General features: G+C 36.5%; 1 protein-coding gene across 4 annotated transcripts in view; it reads left to right on the top strand.

Moving 5' to 3' along the window:
- The window catches only part of kcnma1a (potassium large conductance calcium-activated channel, subfamily M, alpha member 1a), a 180,017-nt gene that overhangs the window by 122,762 nt on the left and 33,532 nt on the right, over positions 1 to 23,723 (top strand). For all 4 annotated transcript variants that reach the window (XM_081351035.1, XM_081351034.1, XM_081351036.1 and 1 more), the window contains exons 11-19: positions 6,679 to 6,789; positions 7,080 to 7,185; positions 7,387 to 7,469; positions 8,637 to 8,706; positions 9,449 to 9,604; positions 13,670 to 13,779; positions 14,207 to 14,275; positions 19,521 to 19,607; positions 19,742 to 19,818. In XM_081351035.1, the coding sequence (XP_081207161.1) occupies positions 6,679 to 6,789; positions 7,080 to 7,185; positions 7,387 to 7,469; positions 8,637 to 8,706; positions 9,449 to 9,604; positions 13,670 to 13,779; positions 14,207 to 14,275; positions 19,521 to 19,607; positions 19,742 to 19,818 (869 nt within the window). The remainder of the gene's footprint in view (positions 1 to 6,678; positions 6,790 to 7,079; positions 7,186 to 7,386; positions 7,470 to 8,636; positions 8,707 to 9,448; positions 9,605 to 13,669; positions 13,780 to 14,206; positions 14,276 to 19,520; positions 19,608 to 19,741; positions 19,819 to 23,723) is intronic.

The following is a 23,723-nucleotide window of genomic DNA, read 5'->3' as shown; positions in this document are numbered from 1 at the left end:
ATAATTATTTAATATGCAGATCTATCTGTTAGCTTAATAACTGGGTTCCAGATTGACTAAAATGGTCACAAATATGACAAATAAAATTATAATAATTATCTAGTGTGCAAACATTAGTGTATCCATATGCGATTTTTTTTCCAGATCACCAGATAATGTTAATAACTGAACTGTAAGTAGTAGTTTTTTTAATGTCTGAACCAATAGTATGAATGGTTGTTTATCATAGTGAAGTGACAAAACTTTGGGAGTAAAGACTAGTTGGTGTGATTTTTATTTTTATTCTTTTTTTTCTTATCTTTTTTTTTTCAAACAGAAATATTCTTAAACAGTATTTATGATCAATGTGGTTTGTGATGGACAAATTACTATAGTGACAGCTTCAAGTTATATGTACACTACTGTTCAAAAGTTTGGGGTTAAACTGAAGCATGCAAGTGACAGTAAAGACATTTATATTGTTAACATTTCTACATATTTCAAATAAATGCTGTTAAAAAAAAATAAAATAAGAAGTGTTTCTTGAGCACCAGATCAGCATATTAGAATAATTTCTGAAATGTGATGTGGCACTGAAGACTGGAGTAATGATGCTGAAAATTCAGCTTGGCCATCACAGGAATAAATTACATTTTAAAATGTATGAAATAGAAAACAGTTATTTTAAATTGTAATATAAAATAATTTATTTCACAATATTACAGTTTTTATTGTTTTTTGATCAAATAAATGTAGCCTTGGTTGAGCATAAGGGACTTCTTTCAAAAACATATTTAAAAAAAATCTTACCGCCCCAAAAACTTTTTAACAGTAGTGTATACAAAATCATAATCATAGTCCATATACTATAGTCCTTTGAACACAGCACGTCTTTTGTTAAAAGCTAAAGACGCTGTGCACTCACTGAACAGCTATCTTTAATGAGTGATTTTGTAATTTGTCAACTACAAAAGTAATTTGGCTTAAATGTTTCCGTTTAGAAATCAATAGCTCTTTAGTCATTTTTTTTCTTTTTCTTTTTGTCTTGAGCCTTGACACCATGGTCATGGCGTATCGAGCCTTGCAGTAGTTTGAAGAGTAATCTCTGCTATTGAATCCATGCCACAGCCAGGTTTGTGATGGCTGTTTATGTCAGCAGAGTGTTCTGGTGATGTTTAGCCATCAGATCTGGATCTATGACTGTAATATAGAGCAGCGTTCTGTTGGATCAGGCCGGGGTCTCTGTGGTTTCTATTAGAGAGCAGATGAAACTGACATAAACCCTGAGTGAACTCTGAGCTCATGCGCCTCCTCTGAGCTTCTCTCCAGAATCGAAGCCACACCAAGTATGTGGAGCCGGCACTGCTTGCCCCGCAGCAGTCAGACCAGGTCTGTGTTGGCAGGAGCATGCATGGAGTAAGAGTTGAAAAGAGGGTGAAATGGCATGTAGAAATGCCATTACTGATATGGCTCTCACAACGCATTAAAACGAGTGAGATCAATGGAGGTTTAGTCATCTGGCTTCCTGACTTCTGCTTAGGTGTGTAGGGGAACTATCCATGCATAGCTGACAATTTGATGTATAGTCTGTGATGTTGGACAGCTTACTGCATTGAACATTCTCCTGCTAGTTATAAGGCTGAGATTTAACAGAAACTTATATTTATGTATAACCTCCTGGGTCCCAGCAGAAGAAGAAAAAAATATGCTGCATGAAAAACATATGACAAAAAAAAAAGTATGTTGAGGAAAATAAATCAAGGCATAATTAAATTAAAATATATTCAATTGTCTTTGAATGATCAAGAGTGTAAATATGAATGAGCAGAATCTGAATTTAATTGGTGTTTAATGCAAATTAGTGTTTTCCAGCACTTTGACACAGTTTTTTGTCAACTTCAACTAAACATGCATGATCCAGACTTTGCATTTAAATGGATAGTCACCCAAAAATGTAAATTGTCATAACTCGCGTCATTCCAAATCTGTCTTTCTTCTCTGGAGCACAAAAAGAAGAGAAACATTTTTTTAAAAATGTCATTTTTAGATTTTAGTGACTTTCAAATTTATTTTTCAAATAAATTATTTTCATTAATTAAAATAAAATAAAAATATTAGATGGAATTAGAAATGTTGCATTGTCAACTAACTGATAACAAGTTTAAATAACATGTACTGAAACTGAAACTAAAACTGAAATATAATATATTAATAATAGAATATAGAAGTAATATTAGAACAGCACTGATATGGGTTTGGAGCGACATGAGGGTGAGGAAATGATGACAGAATTTACATTTTGGGTGAACTATCCATTTAAGTTCTCAAATATGTTATAAAATGTTACAGAATTATTTGTTTGTATAATGTTCACTTTCTGATTATTCATTACACAATTTTTATTAACATGGACAAAAATGGGTGTTCCCAACTGTGTCCAATTATGATTGATGATAACAAAATATGGCAGCTGTTATTTGCACTACGTGTAAATAGTAGTTAGATGCTATTTATACTTAGTGCATATAGTGACAGATAATATTTGCACTTCAGTGTAATGTATATATTATTATAATGTTATAAAGTTAGTCTAATTTGTGTAAATAGCCTCTGCCAACAAGGCAGGCTATTTGTACTTGGTGTAAATAGACACTGCGAAATAACAGTCCTAATGCTCCTAATGCCATACAAGTTTTTTTGAATTGTAATGGCCAAACCCCTAAACATTTGGTATCACTGTAAAGCCTAGAATGTATCTTTACACTCAGGAAACCATTTTGGGAAATTGGGAAACCAATTGTCCTCTACAGAGGAAAACATAAGTTGCTGGGTCCCAGAAATATAGTTTAACTTAGAATTCATATGCAAAAAGTTTGCCCATCACAAACCACATTGACTGGCCATAAAAGCTGCTTAAACCTCTTTTCAGTTCTTGGAGACTTGGGATATTGCATTGATTCGTATTTATTTGTACATTCATTTTTCCAGTTTAATTAATGAAAAAGCAGGTAGTCAAAGCAAACACTCTGACCTTACAAACCTTATGAGAGAGATTAAAACTGATCCACTCTTGTGATGTGTAACAATTAACCAATCAAGAAACATAGGCGTCAATGGTCGATTCTTAACCTTTTACATTTGGTCCCCCTAGTGTTAGATATCTGGTTATCATTGAGCGATACCAAGCCTTACAGCATATGCTGGGAAATTGCAGTAAAACAAAGACATAATGAAGTGTTTTTGAATAATTACAGTAGTTTAAAGAGGTGTTACTGGCTAAAGAGTTGCCAAATTAAATTCATTATTGTTCTCCTGCATCAAGTCATAATGATGATGGAGCCCTGGCTCCATATGGACTACACATGTCCATCTCAAGCTCTGTTCTCTCTTTGTTTGAAGAGAAGTGCAGGCATTCACCCCTTTCATCAGGTGACGTTCTCCTCACAGCTATCTGTTCCTAAAATGTTGTTTATGCGCGGAAACCGGCTTTTCGTTCGGCTCTGAAATGATTGATCAGTTTAAGGATTAGAGCAGTATTAATGGTTTCGCTGCTGAGGCTGATGTTCGAGCTTGTTGTTTTTAATTTCTTCAAATTTTGGTTACGATTTCCATATTTTTGTTGCTTATATTCTTTTTCATTTTTATTTGGCATGTTTCACAGTGCATGCCGGGAACTGCCCTTCTGCATTTGATTGCTCTGTTTGTGCATATTATTTTAACATTTTATTTCACCTTATCGTGCGTAACATTGTGTTGTAACCCAAGTGTTCTCTTCACTGTGTGTTGTTCACAGTGTAGTGTTTTAGTGTGTGTATTTTAAGTTGACGACATCTTAAGTGTGTAGATATGAAGTTTTTCCAGTAGTATTTAATTTTTTTTAAACATTTTTATATTTTAAATATAGTTTTCTTTTCTTGTTAAAATGTTCTGATGTTTATTACTCATATTACTTTTAATCAGTGATTAAAAAACTTTAATTTATTTTTAAACTAATTATTTCCCCTATTTGTGAAGAATATTGTGGCTATACAGTCATAAATCAGGCAACAAATGCCAAGACAAATGCTAGACTTACAAGTGCTATTGTAAGTCTTTAAAGGTGCTCTCAGTAATTTAAGATTAAGACACTCACATGAAGACTAGTCATATCGGCAGCCTAATAAAAGCTGCTTTATTTTACAATGGGTCTCATTGATGCCCACATGTTAAGATGACATGACTAGTTAAATATTTACCTCTATGTTTGCTGCTGTCTTGTTATTCTTTAACAAACAAACAAAAAAGAATCAACCTTTGATCAAATTACAATATTATAAAGAATTTAAATTAAAAAAAGTAAAATTATTCTGTCAGAATTATATCTGATCATTTCAACACCAATACAGCCCATAATGACATTAGTCTAACCTAATAGTCTTTTGCCTGGTTTTATTTCTTGTATTGCTTTCATTGGCAGTACCATAAATATAAAGGAAAAAAACAAACAAACAAACAAAAAACTCCCCCACTGTGGTGAAACACAATCAGTAGCACAGTCACGCACCACTGATGGCTCATCCAAACATGGAGACAAGATGTCTGACATAAGCCGAGACAGAGTGTGTTTGTATCTCTGCCAGAGACTCTGCTGTTCTAGAGTAAAAAGAGTGAGAGCATTGTCATATAAAACCCTCCGATTTAGCTAAAGCTCACAAATGGGCATTTTTGGAAATAGGAAAACATGAATAATATGTCTCTCATCAAACCACCCCTTTGCCAGACACTGTTGGCTTTAGACCAAGCCATCAACTCAACAGAGTCTTCTCATCCCAGGACAGTCAAGCATGCAATTACTACCACTCATTAAATACAAGAGGCCAGATCTGTGAAGATCATTATGTGTGATAGCATCCAGACACTGCACTCATAAAGCCTCATCGGGTCCCTCCGGCAAACAGAGATCCGCTTAATGTTTGCCCTGGATCTCAGCACAAATAAGCACATCTCTCCAGTACCTGAGAGAGCACAGGCACATACACCCAGTTACAATTAAGGTCAGCAGCCCCTGTTCTTTGTACACATTGGGTCTGCTGAAGGGAGAGTTAGTTTGGACAGATTTAGATTGATTACCATGCACGGTTAAAGCTCTTGAGACTTTGACCACAGCAGTATTGGAGTCATCCAGCATGGGAAGTGAAGTGATCCGCAAAACCCCATGGCTACAGCTCAACTCTTTAACCTCCTGTTGCATAGAAGCTCTGCTTGACAAATAAAACATGGTTATTGTTCTGCAACAGTAATAGAAGTGGCCATTAAGTTGTTAGGATAGTAATGATGGGCCGTAATCTTTTATATGAGTCAGATCATTGCACATGTAAAACTCTTGAGAACAACTTTGGTGTGTAATTTAAAGTGCATTAGTGTGTAATATGGTATATAGTTTAAAGGCTTGAAAACAACCTTCAGTTGAGGGATTTCTCAGTGACTCTTTTTGCAAGTTACATCGCTGTGCCAGTTGGTGGCGACAAGTTACTTACTTTGAGTCATTTACTGAATCTATTTGTTGAAACACACTTATTTATTCAGCACTGAAATATGTGACAGTCTTTATGAGTGAATCATTGCATCATTGATTAAACTGATTCATTCATACTCAGATTAATTCAGAAATTAATCAAGTGTCATTTATAAGTGAGTCACTTAATCATTGACTAAACTGATTCAAAACACAGTGATTCATTCAGAAATGAAACAAATGAGTCGCTGCGTCTGAAATCGAATACTTCTTTAGTATGCGAAAAACAAAACGCTAAAAAAATAGCATGTCCGAATACACAGTATTCGAAAAAACGGTAGGCGAAAAGTACCCTGATGACTTACTATTTCTGCTGAGATTCTGGAGTGTGCACTGGTAGGTCACATGACAGTAACAACATGGCGAGTGGTGGAACAAAAATAGACAACTGACAATGTTGTGTCTAAAATGTAAGTCACTCAATATGAAGTAGCTTGTTAACAGGACTCTTGTTTGAGTGATATTTGCTTAACATCTTTAACTTTAGCTAATACTGCACAGACGTGCTATTTGAGCGCTGCCTATATAGCCAGTAGATGTCAAGGCAACTCTCTACTAGGTTTTGGAACAGCTCTAGAGTATGAAACTAGATCTTACTATAGAGGCAGAATAAATGAGCCCCAGAAGACCGTGACCTCTGGAACAATCCATTTGAGTCTGTTTGTTTGTTCCATCTGATGTATCACAAGTTTTTCATTCGGTGCCTGTCCAGAGAAGTCATGGTTAGAGTTCAAGGCAGCCACAGATCCAAAAACAATTTAACCGCTTTTGACAGGGGCTCCGATACATGTCAGTTAGTACTGATGTACATGTCAACATGCGTCTTAGCACAAGGGTGGTTTGGCTACAGAGACATAGCTTATTAAGGACATTTGACAATCCAACATTAAAAAGTAAGATTAAATTTTGTTTGCCCTGAAAAATTCAAAGCACTTAATTTAGTGTTTAAACCATGTTTATAAATATGAGGTAAAGCAACATGTGCTATTATGACTATAACAGACAGCAAATGTTTGAAAGCCACAACATTTAATGGTTTCAAGACATTTTTGGTTATTATTCTGGACTTTTTGCTTTTTTTTAGGATATGCCAGAGTTTGTTTTATTTTATGTTGCGCACTTCAGCTGAATTTTCCCCCTTACAGGCATATTGTGGTCTGTGGTCATATCACGCTCGAAAGTGTTTCCAACTTCCTTAAAGACTTCCTACACAAGGACAGGGATGATGTCAATGTAGAAATAGTTTTTCTTCATAAGTAAGTACAATTCCCTTCGGAATACATTTTATGAGATTGATGGAGCCTTTGCCCACTGTAAAGAATATAATGACTGTGTGTTACTAAAAAAACAAATAAATCACATACAGTATAGTTGCCTGTTTTTAAATAACAAGGAGATCAGCCAGTTACTAAATCTTTTTTTTTTTACATTATTTAGTTTTACGCACACATGTAACATTGTTCCTTTGAATTGAAAACATTCTCAAAATTGCAGAGCTTTACATCACTTGGTTAATAACATACTTTCTCTTTTTGCCATACTCTAGTATTTCCCCTAATCTTGAGCTGGAAGCCTTGTTCAAACGTCACTTCACTCAGGTGGAATTCTATCAAGGATCTGTCCTTAACCCACATGATCTAGCAAGAGTGAAGGTAACGTCATAAAAACATAGCATTTCTTCCATTTTGGTTTAATAATGGTGTTATACTCTGATACATTATCTAATTAATTTGTTTATTACAGACACATAATCGTAGGGATGTTGTAGAGAATAATGCAGGAGGTTGTTAGTGTTCATTTTTGATGCTGTTCTGAACACTGCCATCTCACCTTTTCTTTTCCATCTTGTACAGATCGAGTCAGCTGATGCCTGCTTGATTCTTGCAAACAAATACTGTGGAGACCCTGATGCTGAAGATGCCTCTAATATCATGAGGTCAGTTCGGTGAAGGGTTACATTTGTCTATCAACTCTTGACACATTTCAACACATCTTGTTTTGTGCAGCAGCATCACACTCACTAGACTCGAGACATCCTCCTGTAAAACAGATGTATTGAAAGCTGATGTCTTTCACCCTCCTGTGCTGTTAAAGAAAGGTGTGAATGGGATAGTCGGCGTCTCAGGTCAGATTCGCACATGTTATATACCTGAACATTGATGAAAAGAGCCAGGAGGAATTTCCTTTGGGATGGAGTCAACTAATATTGCTCTGAAAGAGTGTGTGAAGGGAGGGCAAACATATTTCACTTCCTCTTTTCATGCTGAAGATGTTCTTTAGCCATGCAACACACAGAATTGCGCACAGTCTGGCCTGTTTGGAAAATGAAATATTAATTTAGGCATGTCTTGGAATGCTCTTTTGAACTATGTGTTATAGAGCAGCTTAATATGGAAATAAATTCTGCACCTCTCTTATGAGACTGGAGAGAAATCCAGACTAGATTTCACAGTAAAGTCACACTGTTCTGCCACATATCACAGGCTTCTCTATGGAAATAAAAGATGAATTGGTTTTTTATTCATTCAGCAGATGCTTGCTTTTAATCCAAAGTGACTAACGATGGTGAATACTGGGACAGTCCTGGAGGTTAAAGGTGCACTCAGTACGTTTTTGTTTACATGTGGGAGTGACCTGCTCCATGCAGAATAAAACAGATTTTACTAGAAGATTAATGTCTAGAGTTTTCTCATGTGAGTGTAAGTCATGTTGATGATATTTCTCGAAAGTGCTGTTCATATACTACTGTTCAAAAGGAGTTTTTTTTTTTTAGAAAAATAATACTTTTATTTAGCAAGAATGTTTCAAATTGATTCAAAGTATATATATATGATTGATATTTTTGTGGAAGCACCAATACATTTTTTTCAAGATTCTTTGATAATTAGAAGGTTCAAAGAACAGCATTTGGTTGATTATATATAACCCTAGATATATATTTGCGCTCCAATCAAAATACTTTCTCAAATTTCTGATGAATAAAATTAAGTTCTGTCCTGCATATTATTTTCCCCCTGAATATTCTATTTAAGGCAGAAATGTTTATTTCCCTTGCTGCAAAAATGCTGTTTCATGTTGACTTCTCTCCTTTTTTTTTTTACAGAGTAATATCTATCAAGAACTACCATCCAAAGATCAGAATAATCACTCAAATGTTGCAATACCACAATAAGGTAGGAAGTTTATTTTTTTTGTTTTGTTGCTGTCAAGTCAAATCAACAATAAAATGTTGAAGACCTTAGCAGAAAGATTACAGTACATACAATGTTACAAAGAGGCTATAAAAGTGATCAGAAACGTGACTTGTGTCAAATAAATGTTCCATATGAGAACAGGCCCTCAGATTCTGCTTTCCATGACAATGGTAAATTTATAAGTTCAAGGGAATCAAATACAGAGTATGTTTAGTGCTTATGCCCTATTAAACCAACATGAACACAGCTTTGTATTCATCAGGGAGCGCTGGAACAGGAGATGGATGTTAATGACTTGATGGATGTTTTCTGTTCATGGGACAGTTCACTCGAGAGCAATTGAATGTCAACTGTAGACAACTGTTTTAGAGGACTGTCAGACAACCTGCTGTTTTAGCAATGAGATATGATAGTGACATGCTACTGTTATGAGATTTGCGTTATCAGTTTGACAGATTTATGTAATCCAACAAGGCTGGGGAGACCAGGGGCTGTTGTAACACGTTGTGTTTTGACAGTGTTTTGTACAAACCTTAATATAATGTATAATAAATTCATGTTTATTTGCTACAAGTTAGTACAGAAAACTACAACTTCTCTCTAAACTGTAAGAAATATATTGATTTAATTTTTTTTCTGGTGTTTTTCATTACTACACTTGTTAGACATCTCAGCTGGGGACATTGTTAACTTCCCCTTTTCTCGTCCCATGTGTCCTCAGGCCCATCTGCTAAACATTCCCAGCTGGAACTGGAAGGAGGGTGATGATGCGATCTGCTTGGCCGAGTTGAAGGCTGGCTTCATAGCCCAGAGTTGCCTGGCACAGGGCCTGTCCACTATGCTCGCCAATCTCTTCTCCATGAGGTCATACATCAAGGTACCGTCAGCCCGTCTTGTGCTTTGATAAATCCCGTAGAGTAGAATCAGCCTCCATCCCCACTTCAGCTCAATCACCAGAGCCATTATAGTATTGAGTAAATCATCTTCTGAGCCTGGCGGTCTCATTTGGGACGTACTCGGGACGGCAACACAGCAATGCAGCTGCCATAATGAGGTAATTTATATGAGTCAATGGCATGGTGGAAGTGAGGATGTAAATTAGTGGTTTTTCCTCTTTCAGAATTTACTGTCCTCCTGCGTGCCGATAGAGCTGGAAAATGCGAACCATGTGCATGTTTCATAGTCAATGAACGGCACCCCAAAGCCATCTTTATTTATCGTCCAACTGAACCAGACTGCTCAGAGACGTATGGATCGCTCTTTTTAAGAAAACACTAAATAAAACGGTCTGAGGCCTGAATGGCTGCAGTGAGGTGGTGGGTTATTATCAGGTGGTTCAGATTTGGATGGAGCTCTTTGGAAAAACAGAGAGATCAAGAGAGAGCATGAGTGAGCGATCAGACTAAAGAATTTCACAGAGATTGTAAAACGTATTCTGAAATCCGCAAAGGGCTATATTTTACTCTCTTTGATTTTTTTTCTTGACTGCGCAGGCTTTCAACATGGAGAGCAACATTCTCGTGTCATAAAGAGATGAGGAATGACTTTATAATGACTGTGTAAATGTGGCATGTGTGGAAACATCTGCAGGGCACATCACTCTTCTCATAAAAACCCAGAGGAGAGACAGCCCAGACCACCCATGCCAGAGTGCACTGTACGAATACACATTTCTAACCTCTCTGACCCATGTCCATACTCACAAAAGACAACACCAAAACACTTTCTTTAACTGTCAAAAAAGGAAAGTGTATCAATATGGTTGCTGATCATTTCTTAATGGGTCCGAGCAGTGAGATCATAAAATGTATAGAGATGCTGGAAAGCTTCCATTATTTCCATCATCTGTGCAATGAAAGGACTTTGTAAAATAGACTCTGTCCCAATACCATATTAGCTGCCTTATTGTCTACATTATGAAGATCCTATTTTCCATAAAATGTATGCAAGTTATATTTAAAAAGAAATGTTTCTTGAACACCAAATCAGCATATTAGAATGATTTCTGACGGTTCATGTGACACTGAAGATTGGATTAGCTGCTGATAATTCAGCTTTACCATCACAGGAATAAATTACTTTTTATAATATATAAAAAATGAATAAAAAAAAACCCAAGATATTTAAAATTGTAATACTATTTCACTGTATTACTATTTTACTGCATCAAATAAATGTAGCCTTGGTGAACATAAGAGACTTCTTTCAAAAATATTTAAAGGAAATCTTACAGACCCCAAAATTTTGAATGGCAGTATAGTTGGCTTTTATATTGTCACTGTATTAAAATTAAAACTTTATTAAAGATTGTTAAATATCTGTAATATTTAGTCATAATATGCAGATTAATTATCCTGTTATTTTCTACCCACAACAACCCACTTCCCACAAACCCCCAGTTTGAAAACCACTTAATAAAACATAGAAATATATATACACTAATACTGAAACCATGTGATATCAGATGTTATTTTTGAAACAAACTTCTTCCCTATGATATATTGATAGAGGCACTGGGAAGTACTATTTTCAGTTCTGTAGTGCAAACACAATTTTTTACTTCATTCATCAATTGTATTATCCACTTTAATGTTCAATAATCATTAAGTATAAAGATTGGTCCTTTAAATGTAATTGGCAACCATAACAAAGCATCTCTAGTGGTATTAAACATGTCTAGCTAATATTTCTTGTTGTTCTTAAGGTGTTTTTTTTTTTTTTTTTTTGATCCCATCTGAAATATCTTCAGTCCATTTCTGTCAGCAACTTCACATAAGGCACAGTGAGACAACAAGACAACATAGACAATGTGTGAGAGTGTAAGGCCCAGTCTGTCTGCTGAATGAGTGGGGTTAGAGAGGGCCGCTTGTGTAGACGGCAACATGACTGATTTGAGTGGGCATTCAGGAAGCAGAGCAGAAGGGTGTTACCGGGAGGTGTTAATGAGACCCACACCCCAGAGATGCACACATTCACACAGCCACAAACACATTTGCATTATGTCTGTTGTCCTAAGTATAAATTTCTGATGTGTTGTATCGTTCACTAAGAATCATATCGCTAGAACGTTCAGCGTGACTCCTTTATCTGGTCTCTTCAGGTTTAACAAAAAAGCAATAAGCAGAGGGGATTCGGATCAGGCTCTCTGGAGGGACTTGAGGAAATAATTGTTCAGTCGGTGCGAGAGAACACGCCCGTAACACTTACTTGCATCAGCTCTGACAGGCAGGGAGCCTATGGTAAATGGCTGCCATCTCTTTAGGACTAAATGACAAAAGTCTACCCATTAGTGCCGCCCTAAAAGATGCCTGCTCCGGAATGCGAGTGCTCTTAGCCTGGCAGAGGGAAAGAGAGTTGGGCCTGGCTTTGAAAGCATCTCTCTTGACTGTCTGTCAGATAGACGTTGGCTTGGCAAGATGGCTGACTAATGGCAGAGTGTTTGCCTAATAGCCCCGCTGCTTATCACAGCCCCACCCGCCCCACATCCCGAGACGCATGTAATGAGAGGATGATGAAGGGACCAGCTGGGATTTCAGACACGCAAATATGCCTGGCCTTTATTCTCACTCTCAAGTCTGAAAAAGATTGAAATGTTAAACAAGTGAAAGGATGACACTGAGAAAGAGAGAAACTTCAGAGTGCAAGACGTGTGTATGCTGTGTTCTGGTATGAGACTGTACACTTAGTCTGAGTTGATGCCATATTTAATTTGATGCGCATGAAAAAAAACACGGCTTTTAGTGACTTAATTATATGTTCAGTAGTATGTAATATTCACAACCAACAGCTTTTTGTCCTCTGCAATTTTTTGGGAATGACACATTTGTAAAATAATAGTTCACCCAAAACTGAAATGGCTGTTATTGCTCGCTCTCATGTTGTTCCAAGCACTTAAGGCTTTTGATCTTTGAGTTTTCTGTACCTACCCAACTTTCACTCTTCAAAAAGTTAAGATGGTTAAACAAATCTATATGAATCGAGAAGAGAGACAATTGCTTTATAAGATGAACATTTAATTTAGGCACATTGATCAACATTGGTAAATGCACATACATAGAGCACCTCAATGATAAACAGAAGCTCATCCGTACTTGCTTGACGCTCAAGAACAAACCTCATTGGTTGTTGTGTGTCAAGCAAACACGATTGACTTAACATATGTGATGAGCTCTATATATGTTCATTGATTAATGTTTCTATATTAATTAAAGCCTAAATTAAATCTGTTCATCATATCCACCTTATCTTTATTGAACGAGCGGGCGTGGCCATTTGTCATTCACTTCCTGTTATTTTAATTGTACAAAAACATAAAGTCTGTTATGCTGCTTTATCTTGCAAACTTTTAATTGCTATCATATTATTTTAGATGCATTGCCATAATCAAAAACACACTGGTTTGTAGTGCAGACAGTTTTACCATTTACTGCACTACTTCTAGTTACTGTTTTATAGCGGCTAATGAAACAGAGGTTTCACACATTCAAAGAAAAGAGTTTACTTCCATGTTGCAAAATAAGGTGAATAAAGCAATTGTGTCTTTTCAAAAGACTTAGATTAACACTTCTCAGTTCATATGGATTTCTTTTCTCTCTCTTTATGAACATTTTGAACTGTCAGAGTTGTGGGTGAATCGACTTTCAATGTAGGGACAGAAATGACTCAGGTTCAATTAAAAATACCTTCATTTGTGTTTCAAAGATGAACAAAAGTTTTATGGGTTTGGAACAACATGTTAAGTAAATGATGTCAGAATTAAAACATTTGGGTGAACTATCCTTTTAAGTCACACCTTATTTTCTAGAGGTTTTTGTCCACTGAAAAGAATTTGATCATGTACAGTATTTAATGTTGTTATGGCTGATTAATCCATTCACATCAAATGAAATATGGTGTCTTCCCTGACTGTTGGTATCTGAATCCAACTGTTTTTGCCTTGTAGATTGAGGAGGATACCTGGCAGAAGTATTATCTGGAGGGAGTAGCTAATGAAATGTACACTGAATACCTGTCCAGTGCCTTTGTGGGGCTTTCATTTCCTACAATTTGTGAGTAAGTATGCTTATGCTCTAAAGCATGGGAGCTTTACAGCACTTTTTTACAAACACATAATAGTAAGTATCATAAAGGCTCTCATATAGTCTTGCTTTTTAATATAATATAATATTTTAATATGCCAAATTGACTGCAAACCTGAACTATCACGTGTCCTCGCATGATGTGATTTTCAACAACAAACAATTTGCCTGTCTACGCTGAATGTGAAACTGCTGCTTGACACAATTACAGACAATCAAATTTGATATTTAATGTACTGTTACAGTATATGGAGCAGGATTTTGAACCGATGGGATTTTATGGTGATAGACTGTTCTGATTGCAATAGATGAACTTGAAATTGTTTTTAAGGTCTAATTTAATGAAACTTATGCATTTAAATAGCTGCTTCTGGACACTAAATGTCTGTTCTCTTTTTCAGGCTGTGCTATGTGAAGCTCAAGTTGCTGTTGATTGCTATTGAGTACAAGTCAGAGCAAAGGGAAAGCAGGTTTGTCCCCTTTTGGTCTTCAACTCCACCATGCACAAAACACGGACCAAAGAGGGGCAAAGCAGTTGTGTCCCTCATTGGTCCTACATTACAGTTCTCCTATTTAACTTGCTAGAAATTATGTTGCAAGAAAAGGCTGGCAGGTTTTCATCATTAAATCTCTCTGCAAATCTCTGATCTAATCTGGTTTCAAATTTAAATCGCTCTCATTGAGACAGCAGCATGTTACGTTCTGTCACTGGAGGAAGTTCGCCTCAGCTTGACTGACTGTCTGTAAGAGTCACTGTGAAGCCAAAGAGCCATGACATCTGCTCAGACTCACCGTGCTGTATTGATGAGGGTTTACTCTCAGAGTAAAGAGCCTTCTATCAATAGCACTTCTGTGGCATTCTGTTAAGTGACCCATTGGAACTAATAACATGAAGTACTCTGTCTCAGTAACTTCGACTTTGCCAAACCCCACCACCCCTTCCTACATCCACAACCTGTGTTCCAATGTTTCTGTACACTGTAACTCTTACTAATACATTTATGTACACAGTAAGCACTAATGAGTGTGGTTTAGAATACAAGATGGCCTGAAAACACACACACTGAATACTAAGAAGAAGATCTGGTACTGTTTGTTCTCTAATAACTCATGATATGCAGCTCGCAAGCAGTTTTTTTTTTTTTTTTTTTTTTTTTTTTTTTTGTGGTATATGGGCGGTATGATAATATATTATGGGACACTAGAAATGTGTCTGTAAACATTCTGCTTTTCCATTTATTCCACTGTAGATGGATATACTGTATTGGATAGGCTAGACTTCACGTTATTTACATTAACATGGAGGATTTCATGGAGGAATGATAAATGAATTGTATAAAAAAAGTATAGGATGTGTATGGAAGAAATTAAAATTATTTTTGTAATGAAAGTTTTTATTAAATGGTATTTGTTTGGCAAAACTCAGTTTACACAGTTGCAGCATTTCAAGGTGCTTTTATTATGGAACTCAACTGATGTGCGGTCACAGGTATGTGACTGAATATTGTCCATCTATTTTATGACAGCTTTAAAAGCGGGTAATCCAATCTTAATTTATAGTCGTAACTATACATTTTATATTCGTTTTATAATTTCTATGATGTTACACTCAAGTAATATGTTTTTACATTGATGTCATACTTGTTACATTTTTATGAATAAGTTGATCTTTTAGTTTTTCCAATTAGGTGAAAGTTAAAAAGACAAAATAATCAAAATAGATGAATTGTATTTCTTTTGTAAAGTAATTCTCTGGATTATCCCAAAGTAAGTATAGACATAAAAACAAATATTTTTTCTTTTGAATTTCCAGCAGGAAAAACAATATTGTAATATACTGTTACCATATAATAAAACGACTCTCACAGTAATATTAAAGTTTGCTCGTACCGCCCACCATTACAGTAGTTACAGTATGAACTAGTTTTTTTTTCTCGTCGTTTAATTCGCCTACTGAAAATCTTAAACAGAACCTTATTTTTTCCCGATATCACATAAAAGTGCCACTCGTGTCCAGTATTATCTGTGCCAACACACAAAAAATAAATAAATAAATTGTCATTCTGTGTGTTGCAGTTCATATTATTTGATTACTTTCTAATGGATGGCTATTAGACTTTGGTTCATAACTTTGCCATACCACACATAATGAAAAAACGTTCAGAGGGCACAGCATTATCCTTTAGCGAAACTCTCAATTTGGTGTTCTAGGCTGGTCTAAACTTAGAAGAGCACTTTGGGATTTAGACCATATTGTTCCCTTTGTAGAACAGATGATTTAACCAATGCGAAGTGTTTTTTTTGTTTTTTTTTAATGGTGAAAGTGACTGTTTTGCCCTCTACTTTAGAGTCCTGATCTTACTGTGCAGATACAGATGACTGACACCTCGCCTCCTTTTTTCCCAGTCTATGTTTGATTTATAATGTTTTCTTGTTGTTTGCAGAAGCAGAAAGCGGTATGCCCTCTTCATTATCTCACCCCTCTACACTTTAGATCAACTGTGGGAGAAAATCTTAAGGATATTGTACCACCTCCCTCTCAAAAATGGCCAAAATTTCTCGCTATCTCTTATATTGTGATTCTCTTTGTGCTTAATGCACTAACTTCTTTGCAGGCAGAGAGAGTAGTTGCTATTGTTCGATTCACTTGTTTCTTTGTCTGTGCTGTTCACATATCAACACAACGTTTATCCACTCCATGTTCGTGCATCATTGGTTTTTGTTCTAGACTTCCTCTCCTTTCCATTCCTTTTTTCCCTGTTTCGATTACTTTTCAGTTTTCATCAGCTGCAAATCATTTCTGTCCGTGTCTTTTTCAGCATTGTGCTCTCCATGCCAACAGTACTTCATGTTTTTCTCACTTATTTCGTAATGCACAGAGAAAATTGCCCTAATCGGAAAACAACTGTACTCAGTGCATTATATATCAGAAAATAGTGTTTTTTCATTAAGAACTGATGTCTCAATATGGCAAGTTTTACTTCACGCAGTTTTAAACGCTAAACACTTGACTGGTTATTAAAGGCCACACTATTCATGGCACCATATTTGCCTTTTCTGTCATTACCACTCTAACACTGTATTGCGTTTGTGTGTATTTGTGTGTCGGAGTGAGTGTGATTTGTATTTGTATGTGCGTATGATATGTTGATTCTGTCGAGTGCGTGTGACTGAATTGTCGGTCTGTTTGTCAAAGTTTGTCTGGAACTGACTTTCATCATGTCCCCAAATGCCTGTGCGTCTCTGAGTAGATGTTTATGAAGTGAGGTCACTTCCTGTCAGTTTGGTGTTCTATACAACAATCCAACTGCACAGAAGTTACTGCAACAGTTTGCATCTACGTGTCGCTGTGCGATGGCTGCACCTGCTCTCTTTTAGATGTGCTTGGTTGTGATGCCTTGGTAACCGCATGCCCGTATTCTATCACGTGATGTGTGATGCTTGCTTTGTTTCCCATAATATGAGGTTTGATATGAGCGGAAGCCTCCATTTCCATGCAATCAGTCTGTGATCGACCCATTGCATAAGGCTTCTGTCTGATTTAGCGTCAAATGTTGTGAAAATCTCAAATTTGGGGAGCAATGTATGTGAATATGTCAGTGAATGAGTCCATTTGTATTCATCTTCTGAACAGCATGTCAAATATGCTGCTTCTCGCTAAGGGGGCTATTTAATCAGATGTAAAGCTCAGTGATAAATAACCCAGCACAATAATTTCAAGCAATACAGTGAGCTTTGACATTTTCATTAACTGACCAGCCAACATCCGCTTTATAATGGATTAAATCCCCCTCTTTCGGCCTTCATTTGCAATGAAGTGGTTATTTGACGAGCCCAGAGGAAAGGATTTTGATAGACTACATGTATCAAATGGTAAATAAGTATATGGATTTTGGAGAGCCAGTGATGCTGGCCACCTTTTTGAATCTATGGAATAATGGGATGTCTGTCATGCACCTTTCCCTTTCGTCTGGGCTCTCTGGCCTTGACTCTCTAGTCAGGCTGGGCAGTTGTCAAGTGTTGCAGCCACCACTTAATTCATTGATGATTCCTAACAACTGGCAACCATTGATGGCTGTGTTGTGTCATCCTGTCTTTGTCTAATTAATGGGGAATGATACAGTGGTTCAATAGTGGCTCTGTCTACACTGTTGAACTTCTACAGTTACAAACCAGACTCTCCCAAATATATGGAAGCTGACATTGAATTCATAATCAGCAAAATTTCCTCGCCCACCAAGCTTAGGTTTGGCAGTGACTAGTAATTTTTCACAATAGCCTGGGATTGTTCAACCGCTGGGAGCCAAACCTAGAGGCAGAGGTTGCCTTAACCAAACAAATCATGTTATTTACTTAATTTGATCCAGAAGGCTTTGTCATTTTGACAATAAAAAGAACAATTTAAACCTATGAATTCTCATTTTACAGTTGCCATCTTTACATGTTTTGAATTGATTATTTTTTAACCATTTGAACGTTAATGGGCAAAAGTACATTTTTAAAGAAATTAAATGTATCAATTTATAATTTTTTTATTCAGTTTCTGTATCTGTTTATCATATTATAATAATTTCTGAAGAATCACGTGAGACTGGAGTAATGGCTGCAGATAAGACATAACAGGAATACATTTTATTTTTAACAAATTAAAATATAAAATAGTTATTTTAAATTGCAGTAATATTTCTTTTTTTTATCAAACACAACTGCATCGAGCATAAGAGACTTCTTTCAAAACACATTTTTTTTTACAAATCTGATTATCTTAAAATATGTCAGTGCCATTGTTTTGTCTCAAGAAGCACACCAGTAATATTTTTTTCTAAGGCACATTTATAAAAGCCTGGTTTAATCTGGTCCTGGTTTAATCTAAATATGCGTTACATGGTTTACTGAAGGTCATCTATTCCATGTTAAAACAAACTGCAATTTTAATAATGATAATAAATACTATAGCAAGATGATATTACATACAGCATTTCTGCTGTATATAACAGTCAGTAAAGTTAAACATGATGGAAAAAATATTCAATGACAGAAACTTTACAGTCCATTTGAGTGACAGATAGTGATTATTGGTAGTGCAGCCTCTGCCTCAGTGCTTTTTTTAAAAATGATTTGGCCACACAACAACAACGAAAGTAAAAATAATAACCATGAGCTGAAGCTTCAAATGATATGTTATCAGAATGTCTTTAACATAATTTCCAAATTAGCCTGTCCTGTTTGAAAACAGCATGGCATGTATTGGCTTCGTTGCGCTGTTATCGCAGATTCAGAGACCCAGGATGCATCCTGAACTCTTGGTGGGCTGGTCATTCTCTTGCTTTCCACTGAACTAAAACAGGAATTCAATAGCACTGCTGTGTGACAATAGACCTCGCACTATGTGTTTCTGAAGGCCCGTCAACCAGAACGCCTAGATTGTTGCAATTGAACACCCCAATTTTAATTCTTTCTTTTGTCTCATCACCTAGACAATTAAATCTAAGACCATCTTGAGAAAAGAATTAAAATGGGCAAGTCATGCTGTTGTGTGCTGTACTGTATTTGTGTGAAGCCAAGTGGCCTAAGCAGTATTTCTTGAATAGGTCCCTTTCCCTGCAGCTTTTTTGTCCAAAAACATGTGTACCATTCCTCTTGATTAGAGTGTTTGCATGTGCAAGATTGATTTTCTTCATGGTAATAAGAATGACCCTCTTTCTGACTGAACAGTATTCTCATCAACCCCGGAAATCACGTTAAGATGCAAGAGGGGACATTGGGATTCTTTATCGCCAGTGACGCCAAAGAGGTGAAAAGGTAAATATGTCCACAGTCCATCAGAATTACATGCACTCTTGTGTTTGATTTTTGATTTTTAATACAAATGAAAACTGAAATTTGAAGGACACCATTTGAAGCAAAATGTTCAATTCATTACTGTCTCTCTTTAGAGCATTTTTCTACTGCAAAGCATGTCATGATGACATCACAGATCCCAAAAGGATTAAAAAGTGTGGCTGCAAGAGAAGTAAGTACACCCGACCATCCCTCCCTTCTGTCGTGTCCAGTCTGATCGGAAAGTATCCACCAACTCTTTTTCACTTTGTAGGGCACTGCTACGTTGTGTAAAATGTCCGTTTTTTTTTTTTTTTTTAAAGTTACATTGAAAGCTTTCATTACGTATTATAAATAAAATTATAGGCTCATGTCAGTTTCACTCTTAAAAGAATAATAATAATAATAATAAAAAAAACTTGCAAGGCAGCAAAAGAATAGTATTCAAAAAGTTCAGATTTTAGGTTTTGGTTCTGCTCTTCCGCTCACATACTATTCAATTCACAAAAACTAAATCTTAAAAAAATAAAATAAAAAAAAACTTACAATTATTATGTTGGTAAAGTACATAAATTACAATTTAAATTTTTGTAACTATAGTGCTTACATTTGAAAAGAGCCACTCAGCCTTCTGCCCTTTTTCAACTTTTTGAATTTGATGGCTACCCTTCTCTCATTTAGGATAGTAAAGTTTAAATCAGATGTGCGCTTCAGTATTTTTCAAAAAAATATTTTCAGAATTGATAATAATTAGAAATGTTTGTTGAGAAATTAATCAGCATATTAGAATGATTTCTGAAGAATCATGTGACACTGAAAACTGGAGTAACGGCTGACATTTCAGCTTTGCATCACAGGAATAAATAGCATTTTAAAATTGTAATATAATATTTCACAATATTTCTGCATTTACAGTGATTTTATTAAATAAGTAAAGCCTTGTTGAGCCTAAGAGACTTCTTTCAATACATAAAAAAATCTTTGAACGATTGTATATGTGCAAAGAAAATCACATATTTCGAAAGTGTGAAAAAATTTGTCACGTGACTACAACTATATACAAAACACATTGCTGCCTTGCAATCACTAAAAAGAAAAATGCTAAAAATATTAGAGCGATGAACTGGAGAAACTAGTGCCTTCATCAAAAACAGACTACCTTCAAATTAGAGACCTAGAAAAAGAGGGAGAAAGATGACAAGGTGAAAGAGAGAGAGTCTTGAGAAAAGCCAGTCATCAGTATGCTAATGGTGAAGAGAGATACAGATGTAGAGAGGGAATGACATGATTAGCAGGGCTGAAGAGAGAGGCTGTCAGCTCACGGTGGCATCAGTGGGAGAAAGGCGGAGGTAATGACACCAGTCAGGTGGAAAAACAAAAGGCAAGAGCAGCTTGGCCCACCCTTGCCAGACACACCGAAAACACACATCTTGGCCCAGGATCATTTTACCAATCATATCCACCCAGTTTACCCAGAACGCCCAACGCAACTGCCGTTTGGAAGCGCCACTGTCATGTCCCACTGCTTCAGCCTGGCAAAAACACTTTCTGACAGGAAGTCACTGAAGTAGAAGAGAGATTAATAGCTCAGAGTGTAGTCCACTGTCAGAGCAGCTCCTGCAGACATTCACATCATTTGATTGAACTGCATTTCCTTAAACACCCTCTTAATTATATATACGTAGATGTGGCAGCACCTAAATGTTTGTTGTCATTTGCTAATGTTGGCTTGGTAGAATGAAGCAATGTTAATGTTACATAGAGCATACATTAACATTAATATTAGAATGATGTATTGTTATTACATGACCTATATAAGCATTTGTCCAAACCAGTTAACCACAAGATGAATAATTCAGCTTCATTCCCAGTGACCTTTCACTGTGCACTTTTAAACTGCTGCCTTTAACTGCATCCTTGTTTAGTTATTGTTTGTTTACATTAAATATAATTATTTAAAACTATATATGATGTTTCAGATGATAAACTATGTTTGACTGCACATGCACTACCGATTTTTTGTTTTTGAAAGTCTCTTATGCTCAACAAGGTTGCATTCATTTGATAAAAAATACAGTACAAACAGTAATATTGTTAGATATTATTACAATTTAAAATAACAGTTTTCTACTGTAATGTTTTTTTTATAACATTTATGCTTCTTTGCTAAATAAAAGTATTATTACATTATTATATAAATTACTGACCCCAAACCCTTGCAACAACAGTGAAATTTTGAGCTAAAATTTTGTATTACTTTATTCTCTTTTGTTGTCATCCCAATCATGTTTTGATGATATGCACTCTCCCAAAACTAAATTTCATCCGAGAAGAGGCCAATAACCTCACAGTAAGGGAGATGAGGTTTCCATTGCTGTAATGGAAGTTTGTGTTCTTTTATTTCACCCTCTTTATGATCATTGACATACTTTTTGATGTATTTCCTTCCTTGCTGCCTTGGAATACCGCCTCTTTATTTTAACCTCTCACTGATAGTGACATATTGTGAGTAAAAACGGGTTTCCTGTGGCCCAGAGTACAGTCTGACTGTCTCACTCTGATAATAGTTCTATATATATATCTATATATGTTGCATGTATCAGTCTAGCTGCTGCATCCTTCCTACACCTCTCATCTCTCCACTGTCCTCAGCCCAAAACAGTAATATAGCAGAATTTACGGGCCTGAAAATTACCTGTCCTAACCCCTAAAAAGCAGTCTCTAATAAGATAGAAGAACAAGTTCTTGACCAATAACAGTTCCTCCCAAAGATTTACTCATAGTACCATTCTGAAATCGGTGATTCATTTCAGAGGTTGTTTGACTCTCCCGAAAACTCAACGTAACCTGTCATGACAATCTAAAAAGTCAAACAAGCCGATTGATTTTGCTACTATTAGTCATGGACCTCACCAGTGCCAAGGGGGGGCGGTTGAGTCCACTTGAATCCGTCCCCTCGCTGTCAAAGACAATTTCGCATGCTGCTGTATTTTCAGAGAGCAGAAAGAGTTCTGTGGGAAGTTCTTCAAATTCTTAGACTTAACGAGCATCGTCTCCAAAACACAATCAAAACAATCTGGTCTCCCTCTTGCCTACAGCCTCCCCTTTGTCTCCACCATCCGGCCCCTGCCCAGCTTCTATACACGACACAAGAACCATCGGTCGAATTGAAATATTCTGAATTTCAATTCTTTTCAGTAGTTGGGTCGTTTTTTACTCACTGCCCTCACTGATAGGTGCATCTCTCAACATTAGGCTCACGGAGGTGTTGATCTAGCTGCTGTACACAATGCTGACCACTAGATGCCACTGTAGTTCTACAAATGAGAACGGAACAGAATGGGAACACTGAGGTCCTCATGAACCTATTTAGCAAGATTGCTATCAGCCAATGTGCACTGTAGGGTCTTCTCACTTGTCACCTAGGTTTCTTTATGTAGGTCTTCCCAAGGAGCCAGGGTGTTGTTTGCTTTACATCGGTTACGGATGGAGGTGTGTTTGTTTTAAGTATTTTAAGAACGTAAGGCTTCACTGTATCTAATATAACTCTAGATTTAAGCATTTTTTGGTAAGTATAAGCTCAAAGTTGGCTATAATGTGCATATGACCATATTATAAATCCTTCAGATATATTCCTTTCCATTAGTATTTTAACACATGACGTAGTCTGCTTTGAATTATAGGACGTTGTAGGGCGAGGAAAGACGATAGGGGTGCTGAGAGCATTCTTGCTAAATCGGGTTGTTCTGTTAAAGAGGCTTCAGTAATTAGGCTCTCTGTGTAGTCGTGTTCAGTCACTCACATCATCATGTTGTCTTGTGTCTCTTCCGCCCTCCATGTCTCACTGACTAACATAACCACATACTATGTGCTCCGATGAATGTCAACCCTCAAACTCTGAAGCGATAGATTTCAGCATGAAATGAAGTAGAAACCCCGCTGCTGCATGTTTCCACATTGCCTTAATCTGTTTCAGCCCCGTAAACAGTCGACCGGGCTGCCGTTTCAAGAGATACGACTGCGGTCGCCTCCCACTGCATGCCTGTTCTCCTTAATTTCAGCCATTCTGCATGGTTCTATTAGAATAACAGTCCCTGA

The sequence above is a fragment of the Scardinius erythrophthalmus genome (genome assembly GCF_964197995.2).
Source record: "Scardinius erythrophthalmus genome assembly, chromosome: 21".
NCBI classification, from domain to species: Eukaryota; Metazoa; Chordata; class Actinopteri; order Cypriniformes; family Leuciscidae; genus Scardinius; species Scardinius erythrophthalmus.
The sequence above is the reverse complement of the archived record's forward strand: the minus strand, read 5'-3'. Positions and strand labels throughout refer to the sequence as shown.